Genomic DNA, 15,312 nt, shown 5'->3' with positions numbered 1-15,312 from the left:
ACTGTCATAGGTAGCCAGGTCTTACGAAGGCAGATCAATCATTCTTTCTTCTCAGATGTTCAAATCATCAACTCTGTTCTTGGGATTGTAAATATTGGATATGGAACTAGACTTTAAAATTGAGTGCCAAGAGGGCAGCGTGGCAAATCCCATATCCTGCATATTCTAGTGAACATATATACAGTATACATGCAATAGTAATAAATAATAATGTGTGTGCATGAGGAATCAAGAGATACACAGGAAATGGACAACTGCTATCAAAACCACATTTTTTCAGTTTTATTTCTTCAATGCTTTATACCATGGGACAGGATTGTAAGAATGGAGACCTTATTTTCAGTCATCATTTGCCTCGGAAGGGATATATGATTTGTATTGAGAAAAAAGAACAATAATAATAATAATAATATTAATAATAATATAAAGTCTGCATTGGTATTGTCAGGGATAGGAAAGGACAGAAATGTACAAGGAAAGAGGCACCTATATCCCCAGCTGGACTCAAAACATTCCCCAAGAAAAAGTAGAAATTACAAACTGAACAAATGAAGTTGATTTCAGAGGCAATCCAGCAACAGGTAGCAAGGTCTTTTTTGATGGAAGTTCTCTCCTTTTCTTAAAAGGATTAAAATAACATTTACAAGACACTTAACATTCCATTCAACTCCTATTAAAACGACAGAGAGAGAGAGAGAGAAAAACAATTCTTTTATTTGACTGCTTCTCGCCAAGGTCACTCTAGGCGCGTCTCAACTGTCCTCCGGGTTGATTGATAGTGTACAACTTTCTTTATCCCTCCTAAAGCCTGTCCATCCATCCATCAAAAACAGAAAACAAAAAAGGAGCAATCTCTTTTTTTTCCCCCTCTTTCCTTCTCTCTGCGTGTGTACTCTAACCGTGTGTGAGAGACCGTAAAAAGGCGAGGCCCTCATATGATGCTGCACAGACGTGTTCACTGTAGGCCGCACTACCAATGATATGGCAAAGTCAACAGAAAGACTTCTTCTTCTTCTTCTTCGTTATTCCAGGCCTTTAGATTCCGGAGCCGGGGTGGGGGGATACGGCAGGCATGCGTCTCCCAGTCTACAAGATGAACTTCCCTAGGAAGAATCCGATGAAGATGGCTGCTATGACGACGAGGAGGGAGGGGAGGGAAGCGGTGCTCGTTTCTCGGCCAAGAATGGTGGTTGTGTTTGAGGTCATGTGGTCTGAGCGGGGGGCCTTTCTCATTCTAATACCGTCGTCCTGGATACGTGAGGAGGGAGAATAAATAACGTTAAAACACTGCACGCAGAACCATGAACCAGAATACAACTGGCAAGTCTGTTTAAACAAAAACTTAGTCTGTACTGCCACTACGTTTGCTATTAGTTCAAATTGACCCCATCCATCCATCCATTCATTCATTCATTCATCAGAATATGGTGTTGTATCATTCATGCCACACCACATCTGTGCACTGTTTCTGTCATGAAGTGTCTTGAAATAAAAACTTCCCACTCAACATCTTAAGTCACCGTGCTGACCCTACGGTCAAATGAGTCAGCGTCTAGAAGCAGCAGTGTCCAGATGTCTAACCTTAAGTGTCCGGTTCTCCTCAGACAGTTTGCCCATCTCTGACTGCAGCCTCTTGCACTCCTCCAGCAGTTTCTTCATCTCCGTATCATCCATGGAGGCGCTGACAGGCTTGGCCACCGCCGCCACCACCGAGGGCCCGTCCGCCTTGGCCGAGTTCATCAGGGGGGCCGCTTTGCTCGCCTCCACGTCATTCTGAAAACACGGAGAGGCAAAGAAACCACTAAAGTGAAATGCAGCATGCCCTGGGCTAAGTGTGGAGGTTAGCCTCCCCAGACTGAGAAGTATGCCAGAGGCTCAGTCAGCCTCATCCATGGCCCAGAGGCAGAGAGAGAGAGCCACATGAAATGGACCAGGGAGGAAATGTGTGCCTCCAACAGTCCTGTTTGATGTGGGTTTGTCATATGATAGAGCAGTCAATGTGATGGAATCGTGACATAGGAGGGGGAAGAGGATGAGAAATCCACTCACTTTGGCACATTGAGAACCTCTACAGGACGACAGTTCTTACTATACGAGCAAGTTCACTTTGCCATACAAAATCGGAACGTTTTGGACACTTCTTTTGGGGGCACACAATGACAACCCTAGCGTAACGCACCTAGACCAGTAGAGACCATCTCCTATTCAGTTGCTGTGCCTGCATGTCTGTCTGTCTGTCTGTCTGTCTGTCCCTCACACAAACCTGCTGCATTTTCCTGACTTTAACCTCAGAGCTGGGGGCTGTCTTGAATCCCTGCAGGTCACTCCTGTTGCTAGCGCTGCCTGGGGTGGGGGGCAGGCCGAATCTGCTGTTGAAGGGAGTGCGGAAATCCCCGGGACCGGGGGTGGGGCCAGGGGTGGCGGCAGCGGCACGGGGGGGCAGGCGTCCCCCGCCACGCTCATAACCCGGCTCCCCGGAGAACATGGAGGCCTGCCTGCCTGTCTGCATTGGGGTGGCTAACCCCCCACCGCCCTTAAACAGGGCCCTACTCTCCTTGTCATCTGTGCTGCTGACCTGGGAGGTGATGAACACTAATGTTAATGAAATGACTGACTACACACGAATGATCTTAGATTCACTCCTCGACCATAAGATAGTACTAAGGGTTAACTATTAAAATTAGCCATTTACTTCAGAATAGGGGGCAAAGTGGCACTCACAATAGAGTATGTGCAGTTCATTAGATATGTGATCTGTAAAAGCAGAAACGCAGCAATTACATCATCTATCTAGAGTATACACACCCAACTCAAAAACATCCGCCTGCAAGGGAATTGTGAGGGTCAATGAGGAAATAACCTGCATTTCATCCCTTTGAGATTCAGGGTTGGCCATTAACACTGAAATAGTTAATAACACAGAGGTACAATGCGAATTTGGCCATGTTGATAGGGTATGGTAAAAGCTGAACACTCCCCCTCTGTCTCCCTGTGCGTCGCAGCACTTACCACTTTATCGTTTTCAGAAGGCAGCTCGAAGACACATCTCAGCTTGGAATCCATGAGATCATCGGGTTTCGCATCTTTCCACTGGTGGGGATGAAAAATAGGCATGTTATTCATCAGCCTAAACTGCTAGCAGCTGGACTCATTCCACACACACACACACACACATACATGAAGAGACACACATAAGTGAACAGACACCTCATAACCGCTTTGGCATATCCTGCACACGCTTACAGATATTTACTATATAGCAGCTATTAGATTTACTTAAATCTGACATATTCTTAAACACTGGAATACAACATGTGCAAAATTGTTTTCAAAAAAGGTTTACAGAACAGCATTGGATCATGGCTCATTCAATAGGGTGGCTGTGGTAGGGCGAGAGAGAACCGGTCCTGCCAAATAAACTATTTGTGTGTCATTTAACAACTCAACTCGTCAGTTAGTTGCACTGTAGATATCTTTGCTGTACTTGTGTGGCAAGATGGGGTAGTTTGTGACTAGTACCAGAGCTTCAAAAAAGACGATTGGTTTTGGCAGGGGGTTTGCTGCCCTCTGTTGGACAAGAGTAGAACGCACCACAACTACTCTAACATGGCTGCTCAAGCACCACAAGTCTTTCGTACTGTAACTATGGATTAGTGCAAAGACATTCAAACTTAAAAGCCATTGTGAGAATTGTATATATGCAGGTCACTGTTTATAAAGTGGTCGGCTGCAGCACATCATTCCAGTTCTGGGGGACAGTGTAAGAATCACTCACCATCGCATCCATCTCTGACACATTCGGAGCAGCAAAAATGGTCTGCACCATGAATTTGTGTTTACTTTTCTCATTGGGGTCGTAGTCAAAGGGCTGTAGCATTACTGAAAATCAAAAAAAAAAAAAATCAAAATCAAAATAAAAGGACATCTCAGCAAAGACAGAATTGTGACTGGTTCAATCATGCCATGCATGTCCCTGAATCCGATAACTGACTGATAATAATCATTTTGATACATCATCATAACTACAAATATCAACGTTTATCTGATCCTTCGATGGACTCACCAGAGATGGTGACAGTGGCCCCAGCGTCGATGATGCCACTGTTTGGCCGTACGCAGTACCTGCGCGGCGCCGTCGTCTTCACTTTGAAACATACTCGTCTCTCAGAGGGGTTCTTCAGTTTGAGGTTGGTAGTGACTACATCTGTGAAGGGACCTAGCAGAGAGAGAAAGAAGCACCATGTTAGGACAGATGAGGTAAATGGAAACAATAGTATACCCCCCGAAGCAATCAGTGGACTAAGAACTGAGTAACAACTGATTGAGTTGTGGAGTTTACTTCCCATCAATTATACAGTATCATGAATATGTAAAGAATAAATCAAATTGGCCGATTGTTCAAATCAGGAAGAAAGATCGTCATGTTCACACAGCAGCACATGGGACTTGAACAAATGTTGCATTCCCGAACAAGAGAAGAATACTACTCCTTTGGTTCAGTCAGAAACTTCCAAAATTAGATGGTTAACTTAATACCGTCACTTTGCTGTTTTGGCCTTAATTAGTTTCAGTAACTGGCTTCGATACAACATTGCCTTATTAAGCAATGAAGCAATGAGGAAAACAACTGTGGCTCCACTCTCTTGGAAAGAGAATGTTGAATCGCAATAAGGACGCATTTTAAGGCATGATGGGAATGGGACACAGTATCAAAATGTGGCCTATGTATGGACTCAAAGCCCATGATCTAATTAAAATCGGGATGACGCAAGATTGCATGTCACAACATACAGTATTTCTAATAGCAGCTGTAGACAATTAATCAATTAAGGTTTACTCAGCTAATTTCATATGGGCATCCCTTGTGATATTGGAAACGGAAGGCCCGTCTGATTGGTGGATGTACCCAGGTTAAATGTGGGGAGAATAATTAGCCTGCTTTCCATCTTGTGACAGGGTCCGCCACAAATTAGGACTGTAACCACTGTCAGCATGGTCCAGCTTTGATGGATATTTTCTGTCAACACAACTAGAAGCCAACTAAAACTCAACCAAACTCAATCAGTGCAATTATCCCATCAGATCTGAATGCACAGCTGATGCTAGGTTGGAAAATGTCATATTTCGGCAATCACTGCATACAGTATCAAATCGTAGAGCATCTGTGAGAGCTGGGTTTTCTCAACATCTAGCCAAAGCTGCTAGCACCAATACTGGAATGTTTCAACATTGCATCACAGAAACTAAGGCTAATGAGGCCTACATACTGAACCAGTTTGACATTCAAGCAGTTTCTAATGATGAATCAGATGTACGCCTACATTGTAATGCTACCAGATACAGTTACCCATGATACAATCTCAGCATCAAAAAACCGCTAAGTAAATAGACAACATCCTTTTCCTTGTCAAGAACAATGGCAACTCGCTACTCAAAGCCTTCTTAAAAAAAACAATAAATTAATAACTAATCTTTTTTCGGATTTCCTTGCCTCACCTCAAGCTAACCATTAAAAAAGAACCAAGATAAGAATACTTGACTGTGTTCGGCTACAGTGGCAGATCGTACAATGTTGCACACAACACAGGGGAACCCGTGGAAATAAACCAGCTAGTTTTACACACGACTGTGAAATGTCCATCTAGGCAGTACTGTACTGGGTGATCACTGGCAGTAGTGACAGCATGGATGACAGAGCGTGATGAATGCTCACCAGAGTAGAGAGAATGCCGTTTATGGTTTGACTCGCCCATCACTCAAACTGTTCTAATAAATAGGCGTAGCCTAGTTGCCACTAGGCTTGAAAGCGTCTCGGTAAACAATAGAACAGGAAAGGTTTGTAGTCCACCCCATACAGAACACTGCCCATTGGGTTTGCCCAGGAGAGAACCTTGATGCTGTTGTAACACAAGAGTGAGCAATGGACAAAATATGTTGAATGGTTTAATGTAAATGTTTGCACTTGGCCAGCAAGTAACACTGAATCTTTACATTGGTTCAGGCAAGCCTCGTTTCACAACCTTTCCAGAGAGATAAGAAGCTGCGCATGACCAACTCCATATAGGCTAGGCCAACATATATGGTGATAAATGGAGCAATGGTTGCGACATCAGAGTGCAGTGAACAAATTCCTCCAAACCTGAAAAACCACATCGCCTAGGTCTGTGCACACCGTTGCTCTCACTGTTAAGATCACTTGGGCGTCCTTGAATTTACCTGTAGCTATGTAGAATACATCAAACAGTTCCAGAAAAATGACTAAAAGTAACCCGAATATGTACAAAGTACATCCAGGCTTATATCAACACACTACATCAACATCTTACTGAGATGTTAATAGACCTGGACTAGGCCCACAACCTCCGTCAGCTTGACTGAACCGTGTCTGGATGCCGAACTAACCAATCTCTTCTCTCACACGCGTCCTGGATACTGGTGCCTGAGCACTGCCACTGTCTCTCATCTTCTCACACGCAGCCTACACCTCGTTAGGGTCCCCCAGGCCTGCCAGCTGCTAAAAATACCAGCAGAGGAAAGGAGGGCTGCCCCCTCTAGTTCACCAGAGGAATCCCTGCAGGGTCTGAAAACCAGAACAGCTCCTGGACCCACACAGACAGATTTAGCTCAGCCTGTGTGACAGAGAAAGAGGGGCTAGGGCCATCTTCCTCCTCGACAGGAATACGTTTATACTAACCCTAACCCCCCCCCCCTCCCTTAAGGTCCACTTCAGAAAGAAAGGCTAAGAGAATTCTGTCTATTTTTATGCGTCCTACAGTTGAGGAAATCTTTCTTTATGCAGTGATCCTCTGACAGAGTAGGCTTACAAATAGCTGTGCTTAATGTGACAAATCACATACCCTGAGAGCCGTAGATTAACCAAAATGTGTCAAAATCAAACAGAATGTCCTGAATTTCTTTCACTTCATTTAAAGCTACATACAGGAGAGTTTGGAAATTAGTCATTCAAATCGCAGGAGAACACGTGTGGTATTAGAGCTGGCTTGCTGCTTAGCATAGCCTATAGCTGAATATCAATATATTTGCAAGAAATTTGCATGATGCTTTCCATCTCATGTTGAGGTATAGGCGGTTACGTGTTGTTTCCCTTCTCTACTGAAACAGCCCATTTACATCAGTGTGGGAGAGAGAGAGAGCTGGTCAATTTGTAAAATGAATTCCTAATATCTTTGAGTGTTGTCATATCGTGGTCATTAAGTCTTGCAACTATTCCAGAAGCAGTACCGGTTTAATCTGATGAGGGGAAAATGTAAACCCTGTGACTAATCAGCGTTCACTGATCAGAAGTCATATTGGAGCATGACCAGACATTGGACATGACCAGTAATCAGGTGAATTGAAGACTTACATAATCAGAACAGACATTCCTCTACTAACAAACATATAAACCAATTTATATTTTTAATAACAAGAATTTGTTGTGCGTACAGGGCAAAATGAAAAGGAAAAGGATTTCCTCTAATATTACTTCACAGCATTCCTTGCTTATGGAGGCTCTCAAAACACTGTCGCTTCGCCTTCTCTCAATGTACTATTTGTGACCAGTCCCCAATGTTGATTCTAGTGTGTCTGCCGAGGAGTTATCAGAAACGCTGCAACTGAAGTTAGGGGTGCACTTGTCAACTTTACCATTGCTGTCAGTAAAGAGGGGGGTATTTGTTTACTCAACATCAATAACTTAGCTTCTACGTGTGGACAACAGTTTGGACTGGATTCTGAGGGTTTTTTGAAGACATACATGCACGTGCACCCCCGCCCTCCCATAGATAGATTGTTTGATATCAGCTTTCGCTGCACTGAATCACAGCAGATCTAGCTAGCTAGCATCAACATAGCCAGCCTACAGAGTAGCAAATGTGAACTCAAATGTGAGTCTGTATGTAGACATTTGAGTGAAATGATACCATATTTTATGCCTAGAAGATCTGTCACCTGTCGTCATGACAATGATACAAGTCAGACGTTATCAGCTAATGTTAGCTAACTAGCTTCCATTGCTGCATACCATCAAACCCATAGTAGCTTGCTAGCCTAGCTAGCTCGGCTTATCAGATGGGCTAGCCAGCTAACTTTGACGTGAAGTTAGCTTCATTGGCCAGTTAGTTGTTGTTGACGTGTGCCTTCAGACGATCTGTCTCTGTCCTTAATTACTCGATCATACATTATCAGTGACAAGGGACAGGCAAGCTGGCATGTATTGCAGATTCAAAACGATACTGTAGATCCAGTTTTATGACAAGAAGCCAAGACCCACGCCGGTTATCCACGTCACTACAGTACGAGGATACATAGCGGCCCGTCTCCTTCCATAGCTAACTCAAAATGGCGGTGGCAGCTAGCAACGAAACTAACCAGAGGGAGTGTGAAATCATTCTCGGTCGAGAGAGTCCCTGACTTGTCTTTAAGATTCAAACCTGTCAGCGAATAGTAAATGCACTTACCTTTAAATTTGAGGTCCGCAGGAGGATCAAGAATAAGGATCTGCTCCAATTTGGACATTTTTGCTGGGAAATACACTTGATAGCGATGTCAGGGAGTCACTGACAAGTGGAAATCCTAGATCTCAACTGAGTCAGTCGCTGACTGGGCACTGAGAACGAGCAAATATTTGAACGCGCGAGTGCGCGACCCTATTGCGCGCTCACGTTGTGGGTCTCTCCACCAGCAATCAATACTGAAACTATTTCAGTGAATTGATTAGATTAGATTAGGCCTAATCGTGTACATTCAAGTAGGCCCCTATGCAGTTTCTTTCAAAGAGCCTCCCTGGGAAAACATGAGTTTTTATCTAACTTCAAAAGGATAGAAGTTTGCTGTGCTATATCACCCCACCTTAATTGAATTACATAAGCCTATACATGTAGGTCATTCTGGCAAGACACAAAAAATATAAATGTGTCTTGAAATAAACAGCATTTAGTGGTGACAATGGTCTGGAATCATTCTTCCTAGTGTGTGTGTGTGTGTGTGTGTGTGTCTGTCTGTCTGTCTGTCTGTCTGTCTGTCTGTCTGTGTCTGTCTGACTGTGCTGCTGATTGAGAACATGCATGTGTACTGTTGGGACCTGTCTGTGTGTGTGAGACAGAGAACATTGATGTGTTTACTGAAACTCCTGACCCTGCTTGTACTACTAAATGTACTACAAGAAACCCTAACCCTAACCCTTTAAGACCATTGACAAGCTTGGCTATGGATAAGTCCATCTTTGTGACAGGCACTGCAGACCCTCTTCAGTGTATAAGCTGTTGAGAAGGTAATCCAGCACACGACTGAAAGAGAGCTTTTGGAATGCTCCACTCTCCATCTCATTTGCGCTATTTACAGCATTTCAAAAGGTCATGCAACCATACGTTGACGAAATAGGACAAACTGTTGTGGTTGAAGCATAATGTGAAGTCAAAGAATAGAGGAAGATAAAAAAGTATGATCAAAGTTGTAAGAGCTTAAAGTGTTAGGCCTAATAAGATAATGGTGATTAGAAAAGGTCTGTTTCAGCTTGCATTTGCATGGTTTGGGTAAATTGCAGTTACACTCTACAGGTCACAAGTCAATTGAACCTTGTATCAACCTACCAAAGGGATAAAGTGTCATTACCATTGCCTACCAGTGGGTAGAGACAAAGTAGAATTTTACCTAGACTACAGCCATGATGATACATGACACTCATTGTACACATGGATCATTTTGCACTTGTTCTGGTGTCTCAAATAGCAAACTTCTCAAATCTAACCTTTCACAATTTTGATCAAGATTTTTGGTCTTTCATAATTATATTGAATTTAAAACCTGGATAAGAAGAAAGAACAACTATCCAACATTCCAATATAATCATTGGTTACACATGATTAAACAGAGTCACAGCATATATACAAGACAAACACAAGATAAATATTATCACTTTATTATCAGATTAATACAAAATGTTAATCTGGTCTGCATGGATTATAGATAGGGAAATAACTTGGCTCAAGCACATAAAGAGCTGTTTAAAAATGGTAGCTTGACAAGAGTTTGTCTGTATTGATTTTGACAAACAATACACAGGTAAAACTAGCATTATCTTCTATTAATAGGAGGTCATTTCAAACGATTTCTTCTACAAAGGGAAGATAGAAATCAAGGCACTTGTTTGCATGAATACAATGAACAGCAGTAAATTGTTCAGCTAAATTACAGGACAACTCAACAAATGTGTAACAACTTCTATCGGATTATCAATTGTTGTTACTGCACCTAAACATAAGACAAAATTGTGCAAAATGGTTTGCAGTATCTGACCGAATTCTAATGCGGTGCAAAATCCTAAGAGTGAAACATATGGTCCACTTTTGAGAATCACTCACTTCACTGATCTATACCCACAAAGTACAACATGTTTTCATATTGCAGATTTGCAAGCCTTACTTCATCCCCACACTTACAGAGTACCATGCACATTTCAGAGCTCAGTTTAAGGCCCAATCAGGCCCAATTGTAAGGGGATGTAGTCAATAAAAAGTAAGACTGTATCAATTTCTTTCCATGAGAAAGAACTGTACTCAAAAGTGCCGTTATAACTGATTTAACATCCCCTCTGAAGTGGTCTAATCAAAGAGGCTATGCTATCAAAACCAATCTATACATGGTAATATAAACATTGTGTTTTTTCTGATATTGGCCCTTTACTAGTGGTTGGTCAATCTTGTAGCATATTGCAGTAACAGTTTAACCCTAAATCTATTAAATTCTAATGGACATAAACATGTGACATGATACTGGAATGTGTAAAGCCACTGAGTTATGGAAATGCATGCAAGTCATCCATATACATCTTGAATTGCACATATATAGTACATTTATACATGTGTACTATACATGGACACTCAATGGGGAGAAAAAAGCCTCTAAGAAATTCATGCAACTAATAACTCCTACAATGGGTATCTATCTACATTGTACTTTTGCCACATGGTAATCACTGGATCTACAGAGCTGTTGACTAACACATTCAGAATCCACAATCTGTGTCATCAGGCCATTTTGTTAATTCACTATCGATTTGTGCAAATTAATAACATGTTATTAGATGCTGCGAATAAAGCAAAATAAAAATAACAAGGGGATAAAATCCTCCTAATCTATCTTTACTGTGCTGCATATGAAGTGAAAAAATCTCCCACTATGTACCATATATACTGCATCCATAAACAAACATTGTTTGTTATGAAAAACAAAAAATGTGAATGACTTCAGGCTAAATTACATTATAATAAAGTCTAAAACCACTAGAGGGCGACAAACGTTGCTGGTTCCTCTCCTCATTGGACACATGTTTCTGAGGATATGCTATCTCATAGGTGATAGGTCAAAGTCTCTCTGTCCTTCTTTCTCTCCCCAGAGACCAATGCATGTGTATTGTGGACATGGTGCCAAGGTGATGAGGAGATATTTTGTGGAACCACAGGTGATAAATCTCACTGGCAATCTCGTTTTACTAACAACATCTCTTGTTGGATGGAGGAGGCTGCCTGGTCAGCTTGAAGGACTCATTGCTGTCTAAGTCAGGGTTTTCCAGGGGTGGAATCTGTCGACCTGGAGGAAAACAAAGAACCATTATTAGAAAAAAGAGACACAAACATCAAGTAAGATGTTAATCTTTGCTTATGGATGCTGCTCTGTTTTTACAGGAAATGAATTGATACCAAAGGATATTCACATTCGGGTAGCTTTAAGTGATACAATTTTCTTTGCAAAAAATCCCTGGTTGAATTCTGTAGTTTACTCGTGAAAGTTCATGAGCTACAAACCAAACGGTATTGGAAGTGTTTGGGATGAACCGCAACAACACAACTTATGGACTGGAAACACGTACTGATTTTCTGAAAGAGTTCTTCAACATTGACAGCATTTCTGGCACTAGTCTCGATGAAAATAGCCGCAATTGACTCAGCAAACTCCTTGGCTTCCTTCATAGGAACTTCCCTGTAGAAGGACACTATAGTTAGTGATGGGTTGGACTTATCAGCTGGGCTCCTATGACAAACATAACCATTAAGATGCCTGCGTTACACTCTCGTGACAATGTCAGCCTTGAATAGTCTACTTCTGGTAAACTGAAAGAAACACATTCTAAAACTCCATTCCATGTGTTCCACAATAATTGTAGTAGCAGATAGAGAAATACAAATACACAACACCTGATGTCCCCCAAGTCATTCTTGTTTCCTGCTATTGCTACAACGATGTCTTCAGGACCATGTTCCTTCAGCTCCTTCACCCACTTCTTCAGTGTCTGGAAAGAGTCCTACAGGACATATCAAGGCTACAGTTCAGTCCAGGGCTGATGAGTCACATATTGCTTTCATCAAATTCTCATGTCAGCACATTCCTCAGCTTAAGCGTAGGCACATCATTATAAGATGAACAGAACAACATGAAAAGTAAGACTTAATATTATGTTGCTGCTCTACAATGTTATTACTAGAATAATTACAGTGTTACTACACTGGTACAGTATGAGAGAAACCTGAAGTGAAGTGCTACCACAAAGGGTGTTCCTCACGTTTGAGGACAACAGCAAATCACTGTGATTCATTCTGTTCAAAGCTTCATTTCACTCCCCTATTGCTTATAGATACGACCAAATAGGACGCACTCTCTTTAGTATAGAGTGCAACTTCCTTACCAGTTTGGTGATGTCATAGACAATGACAGCGGCGGCTGAACCTCTGTAGTACATAGGGGCCAACGAGTGAAACTGGAATAAAAATAGACATGCAAAAAAGAGTCTTGCCGTTAGTCAGTGTACTAATGTAGGCTGTTATCTATTTGCTTTATTCTACACTTGTGGGAAGAAAAAAAGTTCCAGAGAATCAGTAATCAGTATCCATGGCTATTTTACAATGTTAGAACCTCACTCAACAATGTATAACCTCATTCAACACTGTACAAGTATAAAAAAAAAGGTCAGATTAACTTAATTTGAGTACAACCAGGAAATTCTGGGAAAATTAAATTCAGGAAAAGTCAAGAACAGGGAAGTAAATCAAGCCAAGTTAACAGAGAAAGATAATGGTGAGGTTTATTTTCCCATGTGCACAGGAAACAATGTTTCCAAAGTTATTCTAACACCAGTATCTAACTCACTGTAATGTCTTGTCAGCATTGCCCACACACATTTCCATTCCATCCATATGAATCATAACAGCACAACAGAACTGTGAACTTTGACCCTGTGCATCTGTCATCCTGTCACACATCATATCATCCCTAAAAATATGATTCAAGTCATGAGGACACTTTGCAGTAATGTGATTACGTAATTTATCTCACTGTGAGATTCTGGGTTCTGAGTTGATTGTGTAATCAACTTGAGAAGAGATAGGAAACACCATCAAACGGTGTGTGTGTCTCTCTGCTAACAGAATTAATTGAACTGTGAGAAAGCAACTGTTGATAAGCAGATGAAGGACGACCACAATGTGGATGTACACACCCTTTCCTGCCCCGCTGTGTCCCAGATAAGGAATTTGTGGAGTTCATTCCCACATGGCACAGTCTTGGTAAGAAATGATGCCCTGCAAACAATAAAGAGCATTACCATAAGTACATAAGAATTTGTCCTTAATTAACTTACCTATAGAAAAACGTACCTGTATAAATAAAGGTGAAATAAAAAAAGAATCCTTTTTAGACGACTGAGAACCGCTTTTTCTGGATCAGTTTCATCCACAGGTTGATAATAGAACACAAAGAAAGTCTTTCTGTGTTTCCATGAAGCCAGGCCTTTGATTGTCAGGCCAGCCTTACACATATTTTGCTAATCTCATTTACCACCTTGGGCATGGACAAGGGTGAGGGGGAGTGCTGGACACACGCCGGGAGGCTTTATTTTTAGCTTTTCATGCAATTATCTTAAGATGTGTCAGATTCTGAATCTCTTCGGAACAAGCAAGGCTGAGCGGAAAGTTCTGACAGCTGGACTTATAATGTAACAGTGACGCTAAAAATAACGTTATAAAATAATGATGTTTTTTTCATTGCAATGTTGTGTAAAGATCTTACCCTATTGTTGGACTTATGTTGTGGTCGAAATGATCTTGTACAAAACGACATACGATACTGGACTTGCCGACTCCTGTATCCTGAAAAATAATTTAAACACAACATCTGTAAAATCATCTGTTGTCCATCTGTCTTTGCCAAACAGACAAAGGTGTTTAGTAGAAAGGTATTTGGTCGTTATATGTGTTATTGAGCAATGCGTTATTGTTGTTTCTTGTATGTGTTGTTTACCAAGGATTATAATCTGTCTTTTGCAAGTACAGCAGTCCAGTAGGACCAAATGGTTACTTGTTGTAACTGGCCGGATGGTGACGTAATGGCTGGTATTTAATTGACAGAAACATTCCAAAAAGGCAATGCAAGAAAAGTCAGTGAATGAACAATGACAACAAAAAAACTGAATAAGCTCCCAAAAACAACAATCTATATCTGACAAAATAATACATAAAAAGGGCTGTATAAAGGCCTACAGTTGTTCACCGCCAAGTTAGTTTATCATTAGCCTACGCGGCGAAAATTGTGTTATTTGACCATATATTTTTCAACTTTGTCGCAACGGTGGTAATCTCTTTCGATAAAGTAACAAGTATACAAGTGCGATACCTTTAAAACATAACATTATGCGGGACAATTAGGCAAATGAACTGCTGTTCGGTGTCTCTGACTACGATTTTGTCCGACCGCAGACAGAAAGAATTTCCAAAGAATCACTCAAAGAACTTCACTTACCCCTAGAAGACACACTTTAAGTTCCCTTATGGCCATTTTAAGAGCTTGCGGCTATTTAGACATACTTTTCACTTTTCTTTTCAGTGCCTTTGTCCAAACATGATTACAACAGCTTATTTCTTTGATAAATGATAAACCCAGCCCCTACGCAACACTGACCATCTTCCCAAATATAACGGAAACCAGTAAGAGCAAGAGCAGAGAGAGCCACCAACAATCACGTGACGACTGTAAAAGCACCCCTTCCAGCTATGTTATGTAGACAGGGGTGAAGACGAGAGAGAAGAAACGCAATCAAGAAGCAAAATGCTCCGAGGGAGAAATCAATGTATATTTTGCGTTAAAGCTGGTCTAGTCTGATTAGGTCGGTCGGTGAGTAAGAGAGAAACTATGTGCAGGAGAAGGAATGGAAAATATATCAGCTACATTTCGGATGTCAATTCCCAGGTGTTTATGTAGCCAGTATGAGAATGAGGGGGTGGTCTGGTGCTCAATGATTAGTTTAATTGTCTGTAACAATTT

At 41.5% G+C, this 15,312-nt stretch overlaps 2 protein-coding genes across 2 annotated transcripts; both read right to left on the bottom strand.

The window, feature by feature from the left end:
* Positions 1-267: 267 nt before the first annotated feature.
* Positions 268-8,620, bottom strand: LOC310818803 (vesicle-associated membrane protein-associated protein A-like). Its single transcript, XM_083689845.1, has 6 exons — positions 8,460-8,620; positions 4,064-4,216; positions 3,776-3,879; positions 3,010-3,090; positions 1,582-1,773; positions 268-1,248 (listed from the first exon to the last, which is right to left on the bottom strand). Exons 1-6 carry the CDS (start codon positions 8,515-8,517, stop codon positions 1,087-1,089), a joined length of 750 nt encoding a protein of 249 aa, XP_083545971.1. The 5' UTR covers positions 8,518-8,620; the 3' UTR covers positions 268-1,086.
* A 1,297-nt stretch (positions 8,621-9,917) lies between these two features.
* On the bottom strand, positions 9,918-14,944 carry rab31 (RAB31, member RAS oncogene family). Its single transcript, XM_083689765.1, has 7 exons — positions 14,791-14,944; positions 14,062-14,141; positions 13,493-13,574; positions 12,683-12,754; positions 12,195-12,301; positions 11,870-11,979; positions 9,918-11,589 (listed from the first exon to the last, which is right to left on the bottom strand). Exons 1-7 carry the CDS (start codon positions 14,824-14,826, stop codon positions 11,492-11,494), a joined length of 585 nt encoding a protein of 194 aa, XP_083545891.1. The 5' UTR covers positions 14,827-14,944; the 3' UTR covers positions 9,918-11,491.
* Between the last annotated feature and the right edge of the window lie 368 nt (positions 14,945-15,312).

The sequence above is a fragment of the Argentina silus genome (assembly GCF_951799395.1).
Source record: "Argentina silus genome assembly, chromosome: 18".
In the NCBI taxonomy this organism is placed as follows: Eukaryota; Metazoa; Chordata; class Actinopteri; order Argentiniformes; family Argentinidae; genus Argentina; species Argentina silus.
Note: the sequence above shows the minus strand (reverse complement) of the source record. Positions and strands in the feature narration are given on the sequence as shown.

Coding starts and splice junctions, on each gene's coding strand:
- LOC310818803 (XM_083689845.1), bottom strand. CDS start 8,517: ATGTCCAAATTGGAGCAGATCCTTATTCTTGATCCTCCTGCGGACCTC. Junction 4,217..8,459: donor TGCGGACCTCAAATTTAAAG/GTAAGTGCATTT, acceptor TCTCTCTGCTAG/GTCCCTTCACAGATGTAGTC. Junction 3,091..3,775: donor TGTCAGAGATGGATGCGATG/GTGAGTGATTCT, acceptor CATCCCCACCAG/TGGAAAGATGCGAAACCCGA.
- rab31 (XM_083689765.1), bottom strand. CDS start 14,826: ATGGCCATAAGGGAACTTAAAGTGTGTCTTCTAGGG. Junction 12,755..13,492: donor ACACAGCGGGGCAGGAAAGG/GTGTGTACATCC, acceptor TTTTTATTCCAG/TTTCACTCGTTGGCCCCTAT. Junction 11,980..12,194: donor AATGACTTGGGGGACATCAG/GTGTTGTGTATT, acceptor GTCCTTCTACAG/GGAAGTTCCTATGAAGGAAG.